This window comes from Ursus arctos, unplaced genomic scaffold (assembly GCF_023065955.2).
Source record: "Ursus arctos isolate Adak ecotype North America unplaced genomic scaffold, UrsArc2.0 scaffold_9, whole genome shotgun sequence".
NCBI classification, from domain to species: Eukaryota; Metazoa; Chordata; class Mammalia; order Carnivora; family Ursidae; genus Ursus; species Ursus arctos.
Window position 1 is genome coordinate 30,932,052 of NW_026623111.1, and position 25,987 is coordinate 30,958,038.

Consider the following 25,987-nt stretch of genomic DNA (forward strand, 5'->3'; position numbering starts at 1 on the left):
AACACTGTGTCTTACTTATGTTCATATTCCCTGGGTTACCTAGAACTGCCACTTACACACAGTAGATGCTCAATAAATTATAAATTAAAAAGAACATACATCTATAGAGAAGACCCTAACTGGATTGTCCCAAACAATGGATTTATTCCTAAATACTTACTCCGCCATTTCCACATTCTTCTGTGGCTTTCAAGTATTTTGTGGAGAGTGAGGATGAGAAAAAATATAAAAACGACTAGAACTAAAACATACCAGGTGATCTTCATGGAACAAGTGAAATCTGCAAAGAAAAGAATACTATAAGGATACAATAAAATGACGCAACAGAGAGAGGCCACATGGTGATGTGGTTGTGCTCCAGTACACATTCTAGCCTTAACTGAAAAGCTGAATATATAACCATCCCTGTTATAGGGTCGTTTGCCCTCCTGATTTCTTCCCTGATATGTTAACGAAGAAATTTGACCGGGGAGCTTCCAGGGATCTCTTTGATTCCAAGATTCTAGGATTAATTTCACTTACAGGTCATGTTGGTGTTAGTTTTCTTTGGTTGCTATCATTAGCTAAGTCTACAACAAGATGAGTCCCCCAGTCAGGGCCATTTGTAATTAACAACTGTGGCCCTGGGCCACACAGTCAAAAATTATGCCCTTAAATTGACAAAGAGATAGTGTGAGGAAGATGGAGAGGCAAGAAAAAGACAGAAAGGGCTGGACTGAGGCATATAAAAGGCCAAAGCAGATGAATAATCAGAACCCCCTTTCTTCACAGATTCTTGCTGCAAGGTTCAGATCAGGTGCACACATTAATTAAACATACGGTTACCCTAGGTAAAACCTTGTCCATACAAATGACAGTGAGGCACATGAGAAAGATAGTCCCCATCCAGCAATAGTTTAGCACCATCTCCTTTGGTCCCATGAAGATACAGTGGTCAGCAGACCTAGGAATCAGTGACATAACAGAAGGTGATCTCATCACATCCAAGGCATAACTGTCTACTGTTTTCCCAAGCCACCCTCTGTACCTCTTCCTTGCACACAAAACACAGCACTCTCTCAAAGTTAGCAGGATACATAACTCGTTTATACCCTTGGATGATTGCCCTTGTGAGGTTCATGATCCGGGTATCCCTTTCACAGGACCTACCCCTATGGGCCGATGTACATTATATAGCCATCCAACATTTATTTAGAAAAGAGGCAGAATCCACAAAAGGTAAAAGTTGACTGGGATGGTAGCACTCAGCCTTCCCCAAATCATCCCATGCTATTCAGCTACAAACTTGCATTCCCTGCTCAGCGAATTAAAAGTATGCAGTTAGTTAACTGGAATAGAAGACTTGGAGTGCCAGCAAGAGCCACAGTAGGCCCGATGACCAAGGGGTCATTGGGCACTGATGATCAAGCTATGAGAAGAGAACCGTGCATTCACCGACTTTATATAGCAATAGCGGAATGTGCACAACTGGGGTCAGGCCAGCCCGAACAGCCACCAAAGCATCAGTGCAAATGCAGAAGAGTATGTCTCCCCACACCCCAGGCTGTCCACCTACCCCCCATCCCGGCAGTCATCTTGGAGAGGAGCAAGGGAGAACAAATGGGAATTTGGAAAAAAAAAATCTGAAAAGACAATTTAAATTATTGTTTCAGAGTAAATTTACCAGATTTACTTTCACCCCCTGGTGGATAGGGCTTTTAAGGGAGATCAAGTTCGTCTCTGCACAGCAGAGTAAAATATAAATAAATTTAAACCTTCTACACGTGGCAAATAGATATGCTTTTTCTAAAATACAAGACTACGTATTTGTGTACCACTGTTATCTTTCTGAATTATGGACCCAAGAAAGCTGGTAACATTATTTCACTTTGACTATCATGTATGGATTTTTTTCATGACACAAAAAATTCTCTGCAAATTATTGTTATGGAAATGCCTCTTTTTCCTTTATGTTTTAGAAAACATAAAAAGCAATTAGATGGATGCGTGGAAATAAGCATGATTTTAATATTTATAATCCAGACCACTTTATCTTTCAAACTTCATCACTGTCACCTTCTCTATGCCCCCCCCCCATCTCTCCAAAGCTTACCTTCCAACCTCACTCCTAACCCCAAGGGAATTGCTCTCTCTGTTCAGATCTTCTCAGATCCTCTCCCATACCTGACACACATACACACGCCCTGAAATAACCCCTAATTGCAGAGGCCATAGCGCCCTGAAGACTGACTCACAAGAGAAATTCCTTTGAAGCCTTCTCTTTTACTGTAAAAATGCATACATATTATGTAGTTGTATTTGCTTTAAAATATAATATTTTTAAAATAATTACCTCTAAAAAATTAAAGGTTTTTAAAAAGCATTCTAAGGCGACCAGAAAGGCTTCCATTATGTCTGGAAGCTCACAAAGCCCAGGAACTGGCTCTACCGTCGCACCTGTTACCCCGGAAGCACTTGCCCAATTGTTTTACATTCATCTCTTTTTGTGGCCCTAATGCTAGCGCATTGCTTGGCATATAGTAGGCACATATTAAGTGCTTATATCATAAAATACTCTTCCAAAATAGATTTGATAGTAAAGTGAGGCACACTGCTTAGTAGAAAGGATCAATTGTGGTAATTCGGAGAGGGTGCCGAGGAAGCTAATAAGCCTTAGAAGTAAGATAGGTGTGATTTTGATCTTTTGGACTCCTACCTTTCCCTCAGAGCTATCTGGTGACCCAAAGTGCCTCATCTGCACCCTGCCTATCTCCATGGCTTTATATCAGAAATCCTGTTTTATTCAGTCCTGGTTCTTGACTCTAGCAGAAGACATAAGTCAACTCGAAATAAGATTTTAATAGCCCATCACAATGTACGTGGATATTTGCATTTAAAAATAAATTTTACCCTTTAATACCCAGGTGTGGTAGGTTTACTTCAAGCACAGCTAATAGGCATGTCCAAAGTTACTCTGAGGTCTTCTAGTGCCCCTCAAATCACAACCCACAGATGCCTTCTCTGCTTCTGAGTACAGCTAGACCTCAGGAAGAGCAAATTTTGAAAGAAAAAATAGATGATAGGACTAGCATTCCTTCCAGGCATATTATTGCATCAACAAAATTCTTCAACTATTTAACTCTTGATGACGTTAATGTGTTAGCCTTTATTTAATTTCGTATTCAATTCTCTTTTTCCTCTAACTTCCTTAAACACTTACTCTTGACATCCATTTCTAGGTGCAAAGAAATGTGTGTACAATTCTTCAGGTATTCCATAGTCCTACAAGTATGGTTCATAGACTTTTCCGTGGGTGGATCTTCCTCCATGATTGCTGGCCTTCTCGCGTGGGTTTTTAGATTACAAGTAATGTTATAGTCTTCCAAGGGACCAACTATAGGAGCTGCAGTGAAGTTGAAATGTTGACAAGGTGAACGAAAATCATTTGCCTTCACTTCCGTTGATCCTTTCATGATAAGAACTAGAAAGAGATTAAGAAAATGTTATTTGCAAAATAGTAATACATAGTAAGAAAACACACACCGCTCAACACTAAATACCGTTCTTCCTCTACAAAAAAGGTAGAAATAAGTTCCTTGCACTAAAAATAATGATTAAAGTGCTTATGTTTTTTTTTAAGATTGTGAAAACCAGGTGATAGTAGGGTTGAAATGGAATTGGAGCATCTCAAAGAAAATACAGACATTTCCTTGATGACTTGTGGGACAGATTATAATGCTCCATGCCAGAAATGCCCCATTATGCCCATTCCGAATCCCTGGCCAACCAGAGAAGAAGAAGAAGGAGGAGGAGGAGGAGGAGGAGGAGGAGGAGGAGGAGGAGGAGGAGGAGGCGGCGGCGGCGGCGGCGGCGGCGTGGGGAGAAAGAAAGGGAAAGAAAAGAAAGAACACAAGGAAAGGAAGAAAAAATAAAATGATTGCCATTGCTTTAAGCCACTGAGTTTCGAGGTAGTACGTTACACAGGCATAGCAATGGGCATATCAATGCACTGTCCTACATTTCAAGGAGGCAGAGAGGGCGCATCTGGGAGTTAGCAAGCCGCAAAACACTTCCTAGTTCTCTATCACCATAAAGGTATTTCCCCAGCTTGCTTTCTGGTGAACTTGACTCAGAACCCTGCGATAGTTGAGTAAGAACCCAGAAAAAGATCTTTTAGACTTCATTCCAAGTCAATGCCAGGAAATCTCATTCCTGTTCTGAAAGAATGGGGAAAAATGCCAATATGGAGTGATACAGGAAGCAATCTCACTGAATAGGTATAAATAATAAATTCGATGCTTGGGCCTGAGGCCACTAGTATATTTTATGACTACAAATGAGTTACTTAATTTTTCAATAATGCAAGTTGATTTGATTTAATTAAGTAATATATATTGATCTCAAAATAGATGCAAGATTCAGTTAGACATTACACATAATATGTAGTTATTCTTTCATTTATTATTCATTAAAAATATTTATTGAGTGCCTAATGTCAGACATTAGGCCAAGATCTGAAATATAGTGAACAAAGACAAAGTGCCCAACATTAAGTGGACAGTTAGACAAGTAAAAAGACAATTCATACACAGTGGATAAATGTTGGGCCGGAGAAGGTACAAATGTATCGAGGATTCAATGACTTCTTAGAAAATCCAAGTTTGATTTTACTTTTTTAATTTTTAAAAATTCAAGACCTTTGAAGAGAGCATGCTAAATACTCTTTAAATCATCAAATGTACATAAATCATGGGGCATTTTGATGTATTTTAAAAGTAGAAATTTTTAAAAAATTTTTAATAATTTTTATTTTGTTATATTAGTCCCCATACGGTACATCCCCAGAAAAGTAGAAATTTTGTTTTTGATAAAGTAAATCAAGAATAAGTAATATCCCAAAGCCCTACAAGTCACTCATTAAAAGCCACACTTGCTGAATGTTCTGGTACTACTGGATTTTAAATTGGAATATATTATTACTTTTTTTAACAGACTAAGGTAATTTATTCTTGATAAACTTTATTATCACTTTACATTTACCTTTTGATGTTTGTTCCTGAGAAATAAAATTCATGCTTTTTTTGGACTCACAAGCCAAACATGAGGAGCACGTTTTCAGTTCACTTGTGATGCCTTGGCAAATCCTGGTGAAGTTTTGAAAGTTGGAGTGATTTAGAAAGATGCCCATAATAGTCTGAGTTTCTCTTACTGGTTTCAGAAAAGTCACAAAAGAAAAATTTAAAGAGCAGAGTGAATAGTTGAAATTAGGTTGCAAACACACTTCCAGACATGATAGCTCCAATATATTTCCTATAAAGGAAAAAAAAATTGTTTACTATGATATTCTGAGGTTTTGTCATTCGAATCAATACACAATAAGCTTCCAGTTTTTCTTAGGTGGATACAGTATATTTCAGCTTGTCAGTGACAAGTCTGTTTTTATATGAATTAACATCTACTTCATTTAAATATTTCTTTTAAAGATTCGTAAACATTCCTTATTAATTTTCAGAGAAGAGAACTAGAGATGTTCTTGGAAGCCCTAACATTTTAACCATTCTCTCCTGGGAAAGCTCTAGAGGCCAGAAGTTTAACACCAATTTAATTAGTCTGAAATCTAGATGTTTGCATGACCACCATCCCTTTGAAGGCTCCAGGGAAGACTCTGTTCCTTGTCCCTCTTCCAACATTTGCTGGCTGTTGGCATTCCTTGGCATGTGGCCACATCACTCCAATCTCTGACTTTCTGGTTACATTGCCTTCTCTATGTCTCTGTCTTCTACTCTTCGGTCTGTGTCATCTCCCTCTGCCTCTCTCTTATAAGCATCTCATATAGGAGATTTGTAATTGGGGGCACCTGGGTGGCTCAGTTATTAAGCGTCTGCCTTTGGCTCAGGGCGTGATCTCAGGTTCCTGGGATCGAGCCCCACATCAGGCTCCTCCGCTGGGACCCTGCTTCTTCCTCTTCCACTCCCCCTGCCTGTGTTCCCTCTCTCACTGGCTGTCTCTCTCTGTCAAATAAATAAATAAAATCTTTAAAAAAAAAAAAAGATTTGTAATTGGATCTAGGTTCCACCTGGGTAATGCAAAAGCATAAAGTTAATCCCATCTGTAGAGACCTTTTATTCCGTGTGTGGTAACATGTACACGTCCCAGGCTTTAGCACAGAATCTCTTTGGGTAGCCCTCATTCAACCTACCTGAACCTCCAAAGATGAAATTTAACAGGGTGACATCATAATTTTAATTTTTGCCTGAAGACAAACGTCAGATACGGAAATGATGATACAAAAGAAAGAATACTGCATTTGAAATAAAAGACAAGGACTCTAGTGCTATATCTGTCATTAGGCAAGACACTTGGACAAGTGACATAATCTCTGTAATCTTATTTTCTCATCAGCAAAATGGAGATGGTAGCCCTAGATCCTGCTAACCTCATAGGGTTATAGTAGGATTAAGTGGTATAGTGCATATGAAAACACTTTTGAAATTTGTACAAATGTATATTATTTAAATTTCAAACCCATAGGGATGCCTGGGTGGCTCAGTCAGTTAAGCGACTGACCCTTGGTTTCGGCTCAGGTCATGATCTCATGGGTCATGGGATCGAGCCCTGTGTTAGGCTCCACACTCAGTGCAGAGTCTGCTTGAAGATTCTCTCCTTTTGCCCCTCCCCCCCCCCCCCCCCCCGCTCACGCGCAAGCTCTCTCTCAAATAAATAAATAAACCTTTTTTAAAAAATTCAACCTACATTCCAAAGTGAAAATTAAAAATTCAAACTTCATTTAGGGTAGGAGTATCTGTGATTCAATTCACACAAGTAATTAAAGCTCATTCTATAAAAATCGAGAATCCCTATTTAACAGTCATGATCAAGGAATAGGTATCCCTAGTCTGACAGCCATTTGCTAGTGTGAGAAAACAATTCATATGCTCAGTTGTACCTTTATGTGGCTTTCTTTACCATTTCTTGTGCAATCATATAGGGCAAAATAAATTTTTATTTTTCTAAATAACGTGGAGCACAATGAAAGAATCACTTCAGTTCTTAAAATGATTACTCCTAGTCATAGAACTTAGTTCAATCTTAAGAGAAAACCAGGCTGTTGACTGATACTAAAGAATTTCTTATTTGTGGAATTTGTACTTTAATAATGATTCCATAAGTGTTTCATTGTTGATGATTATATTTTTATTTAATAAAATTAGAGGCTTATTACCAGCCTTTTACATTTGAAGTTGTTTTTGTAATAATTCACATGTGATTTCCAGAGATAAACACATTTCATACTTGAGTTGCTATAAAGGTTTTTTGGGGGGAAAAGATGGTATTTTACTCAAATCCACAATTTTATGTCTTAATATATTTATAAGCGAAGTTGTGATCAAATGTAACTAATTTTTTTTTTAAAGATTTTATTTATTTATTTGACAGAGAGACAGTCAGCGAGAGAGGGAACACAAGCAGGGGGAGTGGGAGAGGAAGAAGCAGGCTCCCAGCCGAGGAGTCCGATGTGGGACTCGATCCCGGAACGCCGGGATCATGCCCTGAGCCGGAGGCAGACGCTTAACGACTGCGCTACCCAGGCGCCCCAAATGTAACTAATTTTTAAAACTGTCTTCAGTAATAATGTCCCAGGAAGGAGATAGAAATGTAACATCTGATGGAACTCTATAACCTATGTTTTTTTTATACTACCAAAACACACAAAAACATTTCATGCCATGTTTCCATTTTACTCACTGGCATTTTTCATCTTAGAAAATTTTCCATTTCTTGAACTTGTAATCCTATGATACAACCAAGATAGGGAAATAGAAAATTTTATTGTCTATATTACAGTCTTCTTACCCAATAAGTGACCAGCCAGGCTTTCTAGAATCAATGATATTTGACTGTGAGGTCATTTTATGATGGTTTTTAAACCTTAGTTTTATTTTTTATTTTTTTTAAGATTTTATTTATTTATTTGACAGAGAGACAGCCAGCAAGAGAGGGAACACAAGCAGGGGAAGTGGGAGAGGAAGAAGCAGGCTCCCAGCGGAGCAGGGAGCCGGATGCAGGGCTTGATCCCAGGAACCAAGCTTAACGACTGAGCCACCCAGGTGCCCCTAAACCTTAGTTTTAAATAATTCAATTGGAAAGGAAATAAATAGAAGATATATCCTTCCCCAGTATAATTTTAAGAAATAATGAATTCTATTCAATCATTTTTGTTATTAGGTGGGCTATGTTCTCATTTCCATAAACAAGGATATATGAATTTAATTACTGCCATTAATATTGCTGGGAGTCAGACATCTAAATTCTTACTCCCATAGATAGAAATGCATTCCAGAATAATTCTCAGCATAAGTATAGAGAATACTAAATAGGATTAGTAAAATATATTGCAGTATAGGACAAATGCTCAAGTCAATCTTTTTTTTTTTTAAAGAAAACCAGAGAGTAAGGCTAAAGAAACATCAACTATCTTTCTTTTCTTTTTTAACGTCTGCTATAAAACTTTATCATATATAAGCATATGTAAAATGTTGGTGCCAGTTAAAGAATAATAAAGATAAACACCATGTATCTATCGTGTCGATTAAGGATATCAATATTACCAATACCGATATTACCAATATCACCAATATCTCTAAACACCCTATCTCTCCCCATCCCTACATAACCCCTTCCCAGAGGTTAACCACTATCATGAATTTTGTGTTTAGCACTCCTTTGCTTTATCTTAGTCTTTCCAAAATGTATATATTCCTAAATAACATTGTTGCATTTAGCATATTTTAGACATGTATATATATATATATATATATATGGACTATACTTTATGTATTCATCTATGATTAGCCTTTTTTAATATGTTTGAGTCTTGTTGCTGCATATAGCTATGGTTAATTTAATTGTCTGTGATATTCTTTGAATGAGTATACCACAACTTGTTCATTCTTCTGACAGTAAACATTTGGGTTGTTTCTATTTTTGCTGTTATGAATAATGCTGCTATGAACCATAGCCCTCATACACTGCTGGTGGAAACATAAAATAGTGCAACCACTTTGGAAAACAGATTTACATCTCTTATGTATATGACCCAATAATTGTACTCCTAGGAATTTACACGAGAAAAATCAAAATACCTATACATGAATTTTCACGGCAGTGTTTTTATTTGTAATAGCTAAGAACTGGAAACAATCTAAAAGCCCCAAACTAGTGAATATTGAAGCAATTCCTGACATACCTATATTACAGAATACTGCTCAGCAACAAAAAGCAAGAAAATACTGGGCCAAACAACATGTACAAAAAGAATCTCAAGTGCGTTATGCCAAGGGAAAGAAGCCAGATACAAGTGATTACATAGTGTAGTATTCCATTTATATGAAATCCTAGAAATGGAAAAATATCTTGACAGAGGGAGAAGGGTTCTTCTGCAGAGGAGAAAGAGGGACCTTTGGGGGTGTTGGAAAATTTTATATCTTGATTGTGGTGCTAATTACATTGGTGTAAACATTTGCCAAACTTTGAACTATATACTTAAAAGGAGAGCATTTTATGAGAGACTATGGACTCTGAGAAACAAACTGAGGGCTTCAGAGGGGAGGGGGGTGGGGGAATGGGATAGGCTGGTGATGGGTAGTGAGGAAGGCACGTATTGCGTGGTGCACTGGGTGTTATATGCAACTAATGAATCATCGAACTTTACATCAGAAACCAGGGATGTACTGTATGGTGACTAACATAATATAATAAAAAAACATTAAAATAAAAAAAGGAGAGCATTTTCTTATATGTAAATTTTATCCCAATAAATTATATTATGAATATTCATAAATGTATCTGCTGGTACAAAAATACAGAAATTTCTCTAGTATACATACTGAGTAAAATTGCTGGGTATTCAGTATGTACATCTTTGATTTTTCTAGAAAATGTCAAATCATTATATGAAGTGATTGTACCAATTAATACTCGTACGTGTGATGTATAAAATTTCCCACTGACATACATCTTGGCCAAGGCTTTTCAAGTTTTGCCAGTTCAGTGCATGTTAAATAGAGTCTTATCATAGTTTAAAAGTGTATTTTCTTATTTTTTTCTACTTTTCCATTTATTCTCTTGGGTTTTGTGTTTTTTTGTGTTCTTTTTTCTTTTAGTATTTTATTTATTTGAGAGAGAGCAAGAGAGGGAAAGAGAGCACAGAATGAGAGAGGAGGGGGAGAAGCGGACTCCCCTCTGAGCAGAGAGCCAGATGCAGGGCTCCATCCCAGGACCCCGAGATCATGACCCCAGCCAAAGGCAGATGCTTAACCGACTGAGTGAGCCAGGCACCCGTTTGTCTTTTTCTTACTACTTCTTAGGAGTTCTCTAATTTTTCTGTTTAAAATTTTAAGAAGTACTTTATTTTTTAAAATATTTTTTAAAACATTTTATTTATTTATTAGAGAGAGAGTACGTACATGCATGCAGGTGAGGGAGGGGCAGAGGGGGAAGAAAATGGGAAAGGAGAGAATCTCAAGCATTCTCCACACTGAGCACAGAGGATGACGCATGAGATCATGACCTGAGCCGAAACCAAGAGTCAGACGCTTAACTGACTGAGCCACACAGGCACCCCAAGAAGTTCTTTAATTATTTTATCAAGATATCTTCTCACAGATTATACCTTATCAACTCATTTTCTTTATGATCTCTTAGTTAAAAGAAGCTCTTAATTTGAATGCAGTAAAGCTATCAATCATTTCTTTACAATTTGTGCTTTGTGCCTTATTTAAGAAATCTGGCTCCCTTAAAATTAAAAAGATCTTCTAGAAGTTTTAAAGTTTTGCCTTTTACATTTATTTTTTTTTATTTTTATTTTTATTTTTTTGAGAGAGAGAGGGAACGTGGGTGGGGAGGGACAGAGGGAGAGGGAGCGAGAAAATCTTAAGCAGGCTCCACACCCAGCCCAGACCCTGAGATCATGACCTAAGCCAAAATCAAGAGTCAGAAGCTTAACTGACCGGGCCACCCAGACGCCCCATGTATGTTCTTCAGCTGTCTGGGATCGGGTACAGTGTGGGGTAGGGGCCACATGAATGTTTCCACATGCGATGATCAACTGCATTAGCATTTATTGAGTAGTCCGTCTTTCCCTCACTACTCAGAAAGATGCCTCTGCCATGTATCAAGTATCCATAGATAATGAGTGTGTTTCTGGGATCTCAGTTTCCTTCTATCAGCCCATTTTTGTATCTTTGCAAAGATATTAAAATGACTTAATTACTTTTGCTTTGTAAAATCTTTTATATCTGATAGGTTATCATCTAGGAGTGTCTTAGCTATTCTTGGCCCTTTGCCCTTTCCAATAAATTTTAGAATCAGCTTGTTAAGTTCAGCAAAGAACCTAGTTGTGATTCTGACTTGAATCTTGAAATCCCCTGGAGAAGAAAGATAAAATACTGAGTTCCTCCTATCACTTTTTCTTCCTTTCTTTCTCTATTTATATGGGCTTTCTTTGATATCTTTCAATAAAATTTCCAAATTCTCTCCATGACTATCTCATATATCCTTCGTTAGAGTTCCTCTTAGGTACCTTATTTTTTGTTGCTAGTGCCAACAGTATCTTTTAAGGAATATGTTTTCAGTTTGTTAGTGGTATATGGAAATACAATTAACTTTTGAATATCAATTTTATTTTCTTGCCGCTTTATAAATTTCCTCGTTAACTTTTATTTCCTATAAATCTTGTGGGCTGTCTATGCAGATATGCATAGCAACTGTAAATAATAACAACTTTATTTCTTCATTTCCAATCCTTATACGTTTATTTCTTATACTTTTTTAAAAAGATTTTATTTATTTATTTGAGAGACAGAAAGAGCACACATGTGTGCAAGCAGAGGGAGGAACAGAGGAGGAGGGAGGGGGAAGGGAAAGAATCTCAAGCAGACTTCCTGCTGAGTACAGAGCCTGAGGTGGGGTTTGATCTCACAACCCCGAGATCATGACCTAAGCCGAAACCAAGAGTCAGACACCTGACTGAGTCACCCAGGTGTCCCATTTTTTTTAACTTTTCTCATTGCACTGCCAGGATCCTCAGGACCACAGTGAATAGACATATTGAGAAAGGTCATCCTTGCTTATTCTCAATCTTAAGAATACTTATAATGTCTCATTGCTGAGAATAATATTTCATATAATGATTTTTGGAGGACCTGTATCACTTTAAGGAAGTTTTCTTCTATTCCTACTTTGCTAAGAATTTTTCATTATAAGGGTTGCTGGATATAACTGAATGCTCATTCAACAACTTTGAGGTGATTATGTGGTCTTTCTTCTTTAATCTGTTAATACAGTGAATTACACTATTAGATTTTCTAGTGCTAATTCATCTTGCATTCCAGGTATAAATCTCAGCTGGTCATTTTATATATATATATATTTATCCAATTAGGTTCTTAATATTTTGTTTAAAATTTTTTTGTTTGTTTATGTAGGCTCCATGCAGGGCTTGAAGGCTTGAATTCATGACCCTGAGATCAAGAACTGAGCTGAAATCAAGAGTCGGACACTTAACTAACTGAGCCACCCAGGTACACCCCAATTTTTTTATCTGTTTATAAATGAGTTTGGCCTGTAAGTTTTTCTTTTTTGTTCTATCTTTGTTAGGTTTGGATACCAAGATGAACTAGCCTTAAAAAATAAATTGGAATATATTCCTGTTTCTTTTTTTTTTTTTTTAAGAATTTTATTTATGTATTTGAGAGAGAGACAGAGATAGCAACAGAGATAATAAGAGAGAGCATGAGTGGGAAGAAAGAGAGAAGTAGGCTCCCTGCTCCCTGACAAAGGGCTTGATCTCGGGACCCTGGGATCCTGGGATCATGCCCTGAGCCAAAGGCAGACACTCAACGGCTGAGCCACCCAGGTGCCCCCATCTCTGATTATTTTTAAGAGCTCTTTAGTTTTCATGTTCTACGGAATTTTGCATTTATTCTGTTTGGGACTTGTTGGGTTTCCTGAATCTGAGGATTTATGTCTTTCATCGCTTTTGTAAAGTTCTCAGCCACATCTCTTTAAACACTGTCTTTTCCCCATTCTGTCTCTTCTCTCCTTTGGTAGCTTCAGTTAGAGATCTCTCCCTCTGTTTCATATTTTCTCTTTTTCTGGCTCTCTCTGCTGTGTTCTCATTCAGATCTATGTTCTCATTCATTAATTCACTATTCAGTTGTGTCTGATCCATTTATTCCATTCCTTATGTTTCTACTTCATGTTATTATATTTTCATAATTAGAATTTCGAGTTGATCCTTTTTCAAATTGACCTGATTATATATTTTTTTAAAGATTTTATTTATTTGTTAGGGAGAGAGTGTGCCTGTACAAGCAGGGGGAGCAGCAGGCAGAAGGAGAGGGAGAAGCAGGCTCCCTGCTGAGTAGGGAGCTCGATGCAGGACTCAATCCCACCAGCCTGAGATCATGACCTGAGCTGAAGGCAGACACTTAACTGACTGATCCACCCTGGTGTCCCTACTCGATTATATTTTTTAAATTTAATTTAATTTGATTTTAAATTCCAGTAAAGTTAACATACAGTGTTATATTGGTTTCAGATGTATAGTATAGTGATTCATAAACCTGCCTGATTATTTTTAATAGTCTTGTTTCTTACTCATACTTTTTGGTATACTCATACCATTTTTATTGAAACAAACTAAATACTTACTTTATATTATAGATCTCATAACCCCAATCTGAATTCTTTAAAGATCTGATTCTGCTTTTTTGTCTCTATTGACTCTTATCTGTTAAGTCTTTGTGTTTTATGATTGTTTGGGAAATTATTTGAGATATGATTTGAAGATGTGTTCCTCCAGAGAGGATTGGATTGGTGTTTACCTCTGCTTGGTGTCTGATAGCACATTATTGCAAAACCACTTTAAATTTCTTGGTGTGGTAAGGAAAAAAAAAAGAGCCCTTATATACTGTTGATATGTAAATTAGTCCATCCACTGAGGAACACAATATGGAGGATCCTCAAAAAATTAAAAATAGATCATATCATTCAACAATTCTACTTCTGGGTAGATACCCAAAGGAAATGAAAACTGAAACTCACATAGATATCTGCACTCCCATGTTTATCACAGTATTATTTATAATAGCCAAAATATGAAAACAACCCAAGTGTCCGTCAATGGGTGAATGAATAAAGAAGATGTGTTACATATACACAATGGAATATTATTCACTTATGAGAAAGGAGAATATCCTGCTATTTGTAACAACACGGATGCACTTGAGCACATTATACTATGTGAGATAAGATAGAGAAAGACAATTACTGTATGATATCATTTATATGTGAAATCTAAAAAAGCCAAATGGGAGAGAGGAAAGATGACAACAGAGTAGGAGGACTCTAGGCTCGTCTCATCCCATGAACACAACTAGATAACTATCAAATCATCCTATTGCCCCAGAAATCAACCTGAAGACTGACAGAACAAACTCTACAACTAAAGGGAGAGAAGAGACAGAGACATGACTTAGGAGAGAAATGGATCATGGGTGCTGTGGAGGGGAGGAAGCCATGGTCATAGAGAAGGGCAGGAGAGAGAGAGGAGCACACAGGGGAATGAACAAGGAGGATGATTTCCCAAAGCGATGGGCTTGGAAAACAAGAGGGGCTGGATTTTGTGAGTTCTTGCAACCAGGAGGTCTTAAAGCCTGGAGTTTGAAAGGTCAGTAGGCTTGGCTGAGATAGAACCTGGAGCACACTGCCCTGTTCCTGGAAAGAAGGCAGGCAAACCACCTGTGTGGGGGGAGGGGTGGGGAGATGGCATGGAAACAGCAGTCTGAAAAGCACCAGGAGCACACAGTGGGGAGATTACTTGCTCTTCTCAGAGCATGTCCCTGACAGGCAGTGCTCACGGAGACTCCTCTCAAGGAACAAAGGAGCTGGTGGGTACCATTTCCCTTCCCTGCCCCTCAGCATAGATACAGAGCCACCAGCAGGAGGCAGTGCAGCACTGACACTAGCTGCCTAACTTGCTTACACCAAGCCCCACACAGCTGCTCTCTGGCTGGACTGCCGTTCTCAGTCAAGCTTGCCTCAGTCCCAGCTCAGTGAGCCCCTCACTGGGAAGACCAGCACAAACTCCTACTCATACCACATCTCCTGACCTGAGAGTTCTTCAGGGTCTCAGTTCTGGTGGAGGTGATATCAGGTCTCATTTCACAAGCAGATCAGAGCACACCTAGTTAAAATTTGCCACATTCAGGCCAGGGACAAAACACTACCCACAGCAGGCAAGGAGAGCCTCTGCAGATGACTAACCTAAAGAATAGAGCAGCCAAAACACAACAACAGAGCACACGCAGCACACACCAGAGACAGTCCCTGAAGGACCAGGCCCTGGCACTACATGACCTCTTCTTCATATAGCCATTACTTCCAGGAGCAGTAAGCATACTGGCTTTTAAAACACACAGAGGAAGGCAGAGATTTAGACAAAATGCCTAGATGAAGGAATTTATCCCAAATCAAAGAACAAGATAAGGCCACAGCCAGAGAACTAAGTGAAACAGATATAAGTAAGATGCCTGATGGAGAATTTAAAGCAACAATCATGAGTATACTCACTGGGCTTGAGAAAAAATAGAAGACATCAACGAGACCCTTTCCACAGAGATAAAAGAGTTAAGAAAGAAACAATCGAGATGAAGAATGCAATAAACAAGATTGGAAACAAGCTTGATGCAATGAACAGCAGGCTGGAGGAAGCAGAGGAACAAATTAGTGACCTAGAAGACAAAATAATGGAAAGTAATGGAGCTAAACAAAAGAGAAAAAGAAGAATTGTGCAACACAAGAATAGACTTAGGGAACTCAGTGACTCCATCAAACATAATAACATTCATATTATAGGAGTTGCAAAAGAAGAAAAGTGAGAAAGGAGGGCAGAAAAATTATTGGAGGAACTAATAGCTGAAAACTTCCTTAATCTGAGGAAGGAAACAGACAAACAGATCCAAGGGACAGAGAACTCCCATCAAAATCAACAAGAGGGGTACCTGGGTGGCTCAGTCGATTAAGCATCTCCCTTTGCCTCAGGTCATGATTTCAGGATCCTGGGACTGAGACCTGTGAGTCTGCTTTTCCCTCTCCGTCTGCTCCTCCCCCGCCTCGTGCATGCACTCTCTCTCTCTCAAATAAAATCTTTTTATAAAAAAAAAGACAAACCCAAAAAACAAAACAGGCCAACACCAAGACATATAATTAAATTTGCAAAATATAGTGATAAAGAAATAATCTTTTAAAAGCAGCAAGACAGAAGGAGTCTTTAATTTACAAGAGAAGACCCATAAGGCTAGCTGGAGATTTCTCAACAGAAACTTGGCAAGCCAGAAGGGAGTGGCGTGATATACTCAAAGTGCTGAATGGGAAAAACTGCAGCCAAGAATACTCTATCCAGCAAAGCTATCATTCAGAATAAAAAGGAGAGATAGTTTCCCAGAAAGAAAAAACTAAAGGAGTCTGTGACCACTAAACCAGCCCTGCAAGGGATATTAAAGAGGACTCTTTGAGTGCAAAGGAGAGACCAAAAGTGACAAGAAAGGATCCGAGAAAATCTCCAGAATCAACCACAAAACAAGTAATAAAATGGCAATAAATACACATCTATCAAAAATTACTTTAAATGCAAGTGGACTAAATGTTCCAATCAAAAGACATAGGGTGTCAGAATGGATTAGGGGAAAAAAAAAAAAAAACAAGACCCATTTATATGCTGCCTACAAGAGACTCATTTTAGACTTAAAGACACCTGCAGATTGAAAGTGAGGGGGATGGAGAAACATTTATCATACAAATAGATGTCAAATGCTCCAATCAAAAGACATAGGATGTCTGAATGGATTTAAAAAAAAAAGACTCACCTATATGCTGCTTACAAGAGACTCATTTTAGACCTAAAGACACCTGCAGATTGAAAGTAAGGGGAATGGGGATACATTTATCATGCAAATGGCTGTCAAAAGAAAGCTGGAGTAACAATACTTATATTGGACAAACTAAACTTTAAAACAAAGACTTCAAACAAGAGTAAAGAAGGGCCCTATATTGCAGTGAAGGAGACAATCCAACAAAAAGATCTAACAATTGTAAATATGCACGCAACGTGGGAGCATCCAGATACATAAAACAGTTAATAACAAATATAAAGGAATAATCAATAATAATACAATAATAGAAGGGGACTTTAACACCCCACTTACATCAATGGACAGATCATCTAAAAAGAAAATGAACAAGGAAACAATGGCATTAAATGATACACTGTATCAGATGGATTTAACAGATATATTCAGAACATTCCATCCTAAAACAGCAGAATACACATTCTTTTCAAGGGCACATGGAACATTCTCCAGAATAGATCATATATCAGGTCACAAAACAGGCCTCAACAAATACAAAAGGATTGAAATCATACCATGCAGCTTTTCTGACCACAACACTTTGAAACTAGAAGTCAACCAAAAGAAAAAATTGGGGAAGTCCACAAATATACATGGAGGTTAAACAACATGCTACTAAACAATGAATGGATCAACCAGGAAATCAAAGAAGAAATTAATGATGAGCACTGGGTGTTGTATGTAAGTGATGAAACACTGAATTCTACTCCAGAAACTAATATTGCACTATATGTTAATTAAGCAAAATTTAAATAAAATAAAAAATGAAGAAATTTTTAAAATACATGAAAACAAAAATGAAAATACAACAGTCCAAAACCTTTGAGATGCAGCGTAAGTAGTCCTAACAGAGAAGTATGTAGCAATACAGGCCTACTTCAGGAAGCAAGAAAAATCTGAAATAAACAACTTAACCTTACACCTAAAGGAGTTAGAGCAACAAACAAAGCCTAAAACCAGAAGAAGGAGGGACATTCTAAAGATTAGGGCAGAAATAAATGATATAGAAACTAAAAAAAAAAAAAAAAAAAAAAAAAAAAGAACAGATTGTTGCTCTGTTCTTATCAAAGCCAGACTTATCAAAAAGAAAGACTTCTAGACTTATCAAAAAGAAAAGAGAAAGGACTCAAATAAAAAAAATCACAACTAAGAGAGGAGAAGTAACAACCAACACACAGAAATACAAACAATTATAAGAGAATATTATGAGAATATTATATGCCAACACATTGGACAACCTGGAAGAAATTGATAAATTCCTAGAAACATACAAATTACCAAAACTGAAACAGGAAGAAATAGAAAACTTGAACAGATTAATAGCCTGCAAAGACATTGAATCGATAATCAAAAAATTCCCAACAAACAAAAGTCCAGGGCCAGATGGCTTCATGGGCGAATTCTACCAACCATTTAAAGAAGAGTTAATACCTATTCTTCTCAAACTATCCCAAAAAATAGAAAAAGAAGGGAAACTTCTAAACTCATTCTATGGGACCAGCATTACCCTGATACCAAAACAAGATTAAGACTCCTCTAAGAGATCTACAAGCCAATATTCCTGATGAAGGTGGATGCAAAAATTCTCAATAAAACACTAGCAAACCAAATCCAACAGTACATTTTAAAAAATCAGCATGATCAAGTGGGTTTATTCCTGGGTTTCAAGGGTGGTTCAATATTCTCAAATCAATAAGTGTGATATATCACATCAATAAGAGAAAGCATAAGAACCCTATCTCATTTCAATAGATGCAGAAAAAGCATCTGACAAAGTACAATATCCATTCATGATAAAAAACCCTCAACAAAGTAGGTTTAGAGGGAACATACCTCAAGAAAATAAAGGCATATACAAAAGAACCCACAGCCAACATCATCCTTTATGGAGAAAAACTGAGAGGATTTCCCTTAAGTTCAGGAACAAGAGAAGGATGTCCACTCTCACCACTTTTATTCAACATACTACTGAAAGTCCTAGCCCCAGCAATCAGACAACAAGAAGAAATAAAAGACATCCAAATCAGTAAAGAAAAAATAAAAGTTCCATTATTTGCAGATGACGCAATAATATACATAAAAAACCTGAAAGACTCCAAAAAACTGCTAGAAGAGATCAACAAATTCAGTAAAGTCACAGGATATAAAGTCAACATATAGGGGCACCTGGGTGGCTCAGTAGTTAGGCATCTGCCTTCGGCTCAGGGCGTGACTCCCAGAGTCCGGGGATCGAGCCCCGCATCAGGCTCCCTGCTCCACTGGGAAGCCTGCTTCTTCCTCTCCCACTCCCCCTGCTTGTGTTCCTCTCTCGCTGGCTGTCTCTCTCTCTGTCAAATAAATAAATAAACTCTTTAAAAATAAAATAAAATCAACATATAGAAATCTGTTGATTTCTATACACCAATAATGAAGCAGCAGAAAGAGAAATTAAGGAATCAGTCCCACTTACAATTGCACCAAAAACAGCAAGATACTAGGAATAAACCTAACCCAAGAGGTGAAAGACCTGTACTCTGAAAACTATAAGACACTGATGAAAGAAGTTGAAGATGACACAAAGAAATGACACACAAGACATTGCATGATCATGGATTGGAAGAACAAATATTGTTAAAATGTCTTTCCTACCCAAAGTAATCTACACATGTAATGCAATCCCTATCAAAATACCAACATCATTTTTCACAGAACTAGAACAAACAATCCTAAAATTTGTATGGAACCATGAAAGACCCCAAATAGCCAAAGTAACCTTGAAAAAGAAAAGTCGAGCTGAAAGCATCACAATTCCAGACTTCAAGTTATGTTACCAAACTGTAGTGATCAAAACAGTATGGTACTGGCATAAAAATAGACACATAGATCAGTAGAACAGAATAAAAAACCCAGAAATGAACCCACAACTATACGGTCAGTTTATCTTCGATGAAGCAGGCTAGAATATCCAGCGGGAAAAAGACAGGCTCTTCAACAAATTGTGTTGGAAAAACTGGACAGCAAAATGCAGAAGAGTGAAATTGGACCACATTTTATACCAGACACAAAATGGATTAAAGACCTAAATGACTTAAGACCATAAAAGTTCTGGAGGCAGTAACCTGTTTGACATCTGCTACAGCAATTTCCTTCTAGATTGTCTCCTGAGGCAAGGGAAACAAAAAGCAAAAAGAAATTATTGGGACTTCATCTAAATAAAAAGCTTCTGCAGAGTGAAGGAAACATTTAATAAAATTAAAAATCAACACCCAAAAAATGAATAATCCAATTAAAAAGTGGGCAGAAGGCATGAATAGACATTTTTCCAAAGAAGACACACAGATGGCCAACAGACACACGAAAAGATGCTCAGTATCACTGACCATCAGGGAAATGCAAATCAAAACTACAATGAGATATCGTCTCACACTTGTCAGAATGACTAAAATCAACACAAGAAATGACAGGCGTTGGCGAGGATGTGGAGAAAGGGAAACCCTCTTGCACTGTTGGTGGGAATGCAAACTGGTGCAGCTACTCTGGAAAACAGTATAGAGTTTCCTCAAAAAGTTAAAAATTGCATCGAACTTTACATCGGAAACCAGGGATGTACTGTATGGTGACTAACATAATATAATAAAAAAACATTAAAAAAAAAAAAAGTTAAAAATTGAACTACCCTACAATCCAGAAGTTGCACTACCGAGTATTTACCAAAAGAACACAAAAGCACTAATTCAAAGGGATACTTGCACCCTGATGTTTATAGCAGCATTATCTACAGAAGCCAAATTATGGAAACAGCCCAAATTATGGAAACATCGACTGATGAATGGATAAAGAAACACAACGGACTATTACTCAGCCATAAAAAAGAATGAAATCTTGCCGTTTGCAACAATATGGATGAAGCTACAGAATATTATGCTAAGTGAAGTCAGTCAGTCATAGGAAGACAAATACCATATGATTTCACTCATATGTCGAATTTAAGAAACAAAACAAATGGGGGAGCCTGGGTGGCTCAGTCAGTTAAGGGTCCAAATCTGGATTTGGGCTCAGGTAAGAATCTAGGGTCCTGAGATGGAGCCTGGCATGGGAGGCTGCTTGAGATTCTCTTTCACTCTGCCCCTTCCCACCATGCATGCTCTCTCTCTTTCTCTCTCTCTCTCTCTCTCAAAAAAATAAATAAATCTTAAAAAAAAAAAAAACAAATGAACATAATGGAGAAAAGGAAGAAAGAGAGGCAAACTAAGAAACAGACTCTTAGCTATGGAGAACAAACTGATGGAAGGGGAGGTGGGTGGGGGAGTGTGTTAAATAGGTGATAGGATGAGGAGGGCACTTGTGATGAGCATAGGTGTTCAATGGAAGGGTTGAACCACTATATTGTACACCTGAAACTAACATTACACTGTATTTTAACTGGAATTTAAATAAAAACTTAAAAATTAAAAAATTAAAAATCAAATGTATAAAAAAAGAGAGAGTAAAATAGCTGTTACCGGGGGATGAGGATGGGGGGACAAGTTTCATCGTGTTTAAAGGTACAAATTTGTAATGAATTAAGTACTAAATAAGCCAGAGATATCTAATGTATAGTATATCGATTATAGATAGTCATATTTTACCATAAGTATATGATGTGATAAGTATTGTTATAATGGCAACCATATTACTAATAAATGTATCAAAGTAACACACTGTACACCTTAAATTTACACAGTATCATATGTCAAATTTATCCAAGAACAAAAAACAAAAAAAAAATAATTCTTGGATTGGGCTTATCACACCTCATAGGCAATGAGCATTAATATCCAAGTTATGGCCCGTTCATGTTCACAAACTCTCAGGAAATTTTTTCCTTGCTCTCTCCAGGGCCTAGATGGAGACAGACAAATTTCCTCACAGCCAGGCAAGTTTCTTCCGAGATTTCTCCTCATTCCTTTGCAGAGCATGTCACGTTTTGTCTCCCAGTCTTAAGCTTCAGCTTCTGTCCCCCCATGTGTGACCCATGGAACCGAGACTCTAGGCCACCAGGAATTGGTAGATGTTCTTCAGGTCACCAGCCTGTTCACTCTTGCTTACCCATCTGGATTCGTAATTTCTTTTTTTTTTTTTTTTAAAGATTTTATTTATTTATTTGACAGAGATAGAGACAGCCAGCGAGAGAGGGAACACAAGCAGGGGGAGTGGGAGAGGAAGAAGCAGGCTCATAGCGGAGGAGCCTGATGTGGGGCTTGATCCCATAACGCCGGGATCACGCCCCGAGCCGAAGGCAGACGCTTAACCGCTGTGCCACCCAGGCGCCCCTGGATTCGTAATTTTTTTTTTTTTTTTAAGATTTTACTTATTTATTCGACAGAGATAGAGACAGCCAGCGAGAGAGGGAACACAAGCTAGGGGGAGTGGGAGAGGAAGAAGCAGGCTCATAGCGGAGGAGCCTGATGTGGGGCTTGATCCCATAATGCCGGGATCACACCCTGAGCTGAAGGCAGACGCTTAACCGCTGTGCCACCCAGGCGCCCCTGGATTCGTAATTTCTAATCATTTTCCACCTTCAAGGAGTTTTCTTATTTTCTTAGTACTTCAACTATGTATTTTGTTGTTGTTGTCCTTAATGTTTTATCTCATATTTTTAGATATTTTGTGCCAAAAGTGTTTTTCAAGGTATGACTGCAAGAACAGAAGTCTCAACTCTCTGTTCACCTTCAAAAATAAGATTTACAGAAACACCTTCATTGTTTGACAGGCAATAGGAACTCCAGAAACTACTATATGTCAAGTCATATTTTCCCAATACCTAAGCTCTTTCTCTGTTAATGAGTTGTCAAGGAACTTCGGGAAGAAGTGTGGATTATTTCAGACAATACATATTCTAAGTGCTATTGCTTTAGTATATGAAATGGAAACTGAAGAGAAAAAGAAATTTTACCTCTAGAAACGACCACTTGGGTGATGCATTTGGTGGTTTCTTATAAAATGAAGCTACTTTACTACAAGATAGTTACCTGATAGAAATGAAAACATATTTTCACACAAGGAGTTGTACCAGAATGTTCATGGCAGCATATTTATAGTGGCCAAAAGCTGGAAACAACCTAGTGGCCAAAGGGACAAATGTGAGGTATTTGTATAATGGACCATGTAGCAGTAAATAGAAAGGAGCTACTGAGACACTTCATAACATGGATGAATCTCAAAAACATTATGCTGAGCTAAAAAGCTGGACCAAAAATAGACGCTGTGTGATGATTCCATCTATATAAAATATAAAAAGGGATAAAACTAAGTTATGGTGACATAGGTCAAAAAGTTGCCGTGGGGAATAGGAAAAGATTTGACAGAAGAGAGCAAAAGGAATCTTTCTGGGAGTGATGAAAATCTGTATTTTGTATGGCGTTATCATTACAGAGGCACAGACAATTGTCAAAATGTATAAAACCAAACACTTAAGATCTTTGTATTTTATTGTAAGGTGTGCCTTTAAAAAAAATAGCCAAGCTAAACAAAACGCAGCCAATGGTTTGTCAGTATCTTTCATCATTATTGGATAGTCTGTATCATAATCCAGCAATTTAAAAGTATTAGCCGCCAGGAGAGAAAAAAGCTCACGGCTTAGCTGCCTAATTTACAGAGACACTTGTTAACGTACATTGTTTTCCTTCGATCACACGTCTGCCTCTTTAACAAATGGCATAGACTCACAGAGTATCAATTTCAATAGCAAAAACTCAAATAATGTAATTCTATTTTGGGTTCCGTAATTGAAGCTTCTCTAGTAATATTGAGTGGGAAAGGGTAAAAATATATCATGTTGCAAATGAACGATATATCTATGGTGTCAACCAGATAAGGAACAGGGGAGTCTGGACAGGATATGGATTTATTCATAGAACATTTGGGAAAGACAACTTATTTTTTTTTTTTAAGATTTTATTTATTTATTTGAGAGGGAGAGAAAGAGAGAAAGAGCATGAGTGGGGGAGGGGCAGAGAGATAAGTAGACTCCTCATTGAGCAAGGAGCTAGAGGCAGGGCTCAATCCTAGGACCCTAAAAATTCTAGGTGTGCAGTAAAATTTTGTTTCAAAAATGTAAAATGAGGATTACAATGCCTGGGAAGCCTAAATCAGAAGGTGGTTGTGAGGATTAGCTAAGAAGTGCTTTCTTTAAGAATGTTTCCCTTTTATTTCCTTTATAATATGACGCAGAAAATTCACTCAATCAACAAATATTCAGTGAGTGCCTCCTAATATGACAAGTTCTGTCCTAAGTGCTTAAAATATGACCAAAATAAACAAAAGCCTCATTTTCATCCAGCTTACATTCTATTTGGAGAAATCAGACAACAAAAAGTATACACAATAAGTAAGTAAGTTATATAGGGTATAAAGGCTATGGAAAAAGAAACAGAGCAGTATAGGGGTAAGATATAGTACCACATCACTGTTTTAAAGACAGTTGTTTTTTCTATAAAAACAAAAAAGATATACGGAGAGAGCATTTATCTACCAATGCAATGAGACAAGCTGATAGCAAGCTTCCCAAGCAAGCGTTGGTGGTATAGAACCTGATAGAGGAGCGAAGAAAACCACTTCTGCCAAAGCAGTGGAAAACATTATAGTCAGCAGTATCTTTTTTTTTTTTTTGCCAACACCTAGTGCATGAAATATACGTGTAAACATATTATGCCGATTAGTAGCCATTTTCATGCTACAAAGATTCAGAAAATTCCATAAGAAATGTTACAACAAGATAAATCTCTCCATCTAGTTTTATTCCTTCTCTCTCAATATTTTCAGAAAAGTCTCTCTTGAGAATGATTCTTCAGAATGAAGGAGTTGAAATATTTAATGCATCAAAATGAGTTATATGTAAAAATACTTGGTATAGTATCTGGGACATGTGTAAGTATTTATTACATTTTTTTAAAAATTTTAGTGGTGGCTGGGTGGCTCAGTGGGTTAAGCACCCAACTCTTGGTTTTGGCTCAGGTCATGATCTCAGGGTCAAGAGATCAAGCCCCGCAGCAGGCTCCACACTAGGCAGGCAGTCTGCTTAAGATTCTCTCTCCCTCTCTCTGCCCCTCCCCCCACTAGTGCTTGCTCTCCTCTCAAATAAATAAATAAATCTTTAAAAAAAAATTAATACCTATTAGTCTCTTTCCTGGACCTTATTGGAGATTTCTACTTAACTTTTTTCCCCCCATTGGAATCGTTTTTAATACTTAAACACAAAAAGTGAGCACTTACTTTTTTTCTCTTTTAGACAGACACGCAGGTCTCTCATAGCCAAAATGGACAGAGGAAATGAACTCCTGCTCTGTCCTCCACAGTCCCGATCCTGTGGTTGAAACTGCTGCCCGGCCCTCCCTCCTTCCCAACACAGAGATTCACAGTGGCTGCTTTACACTAGGCTACATTACTGCATTTCGTATTTCTTATTGTGTGCATGTCCCTTCCCAACATCTCCATGCTTAAAAACAAAAAACAGTCAGGGGCTCATCCTTCCCAGGGGCATCAGTTCCTGTGCCACAATGGGAGAGTGAGATCTTCCAGTCATGAGTGATTTAGTGAAAGGGGTGGGATGGCCAGAGCTGGAGGAACTGGCTGCCTTGCTGCTCTCTGGTATCAGAGCGAGGACAGAAGAAATGGGACAGCATGGAGGGCACAGGTGCAAGTTGGGAGTCTCCATGAGACACTGGGGAGAATTCTCCCCACCAGGTTTAGATAGATCAATGTGCCAAAGTTACCCAAACACTATTGAAATTTCAAACTTGTCCCTCCAAGACAAGTCATAGAGCAGTAGCAATCTAGATCTTTCCAGCAAGTGAAGGCAAGAGCCCCTGGCATTCCCCCTGAGAGCCCAAGGTTTGGCCCTAGAAGCATCTGCCACTGTGCAGTTTCTGTGGCTCCATTTGCAACTTCTCAGTCTCAAAGACAACAGGAGGAACCAGGATCAGGAAGGAAGTGGTCCCAATCCACAAGGCTGCCCTGGAAAACCTGTACATTTTCTGAGCCACAAAGAGGGAGAGATCAAAAGTGGCTCCAGCTGTGGA

The 25,987-nt window shown here is 38.0% G+C and overlaps 1 protein-coding gene across 1 annotated transcript in view; it reads right to left on the reverse strand.

The window, feature by feature from the left end:
• TMEM156 (transmembrane protein 156) overlaps positions 1-25,987 on the reverse strand; it is a 47,612-nt gene that overhangs the window by 17,940 nt on the left and 3,685 nt on the right. Inside the window, exons 2-4 of the mRNA XM_057309925.1 lie at positions 5,020-5,289; positions 3,200-3,460; positions 161-280 (exon numbers count right to left, since the gene is read on the reverse strand). Of these exons, the coding sequence (XP_057165908.1) occupies positions 161-280; positions 3,200-3,460; positions 5,020-5,289 (651 nt within the window). The remainder of the gene's footprint in view (positions 1-160; positions 281-3,199; positions 3,461-5,019; positions 5,290-25,987) is intronic.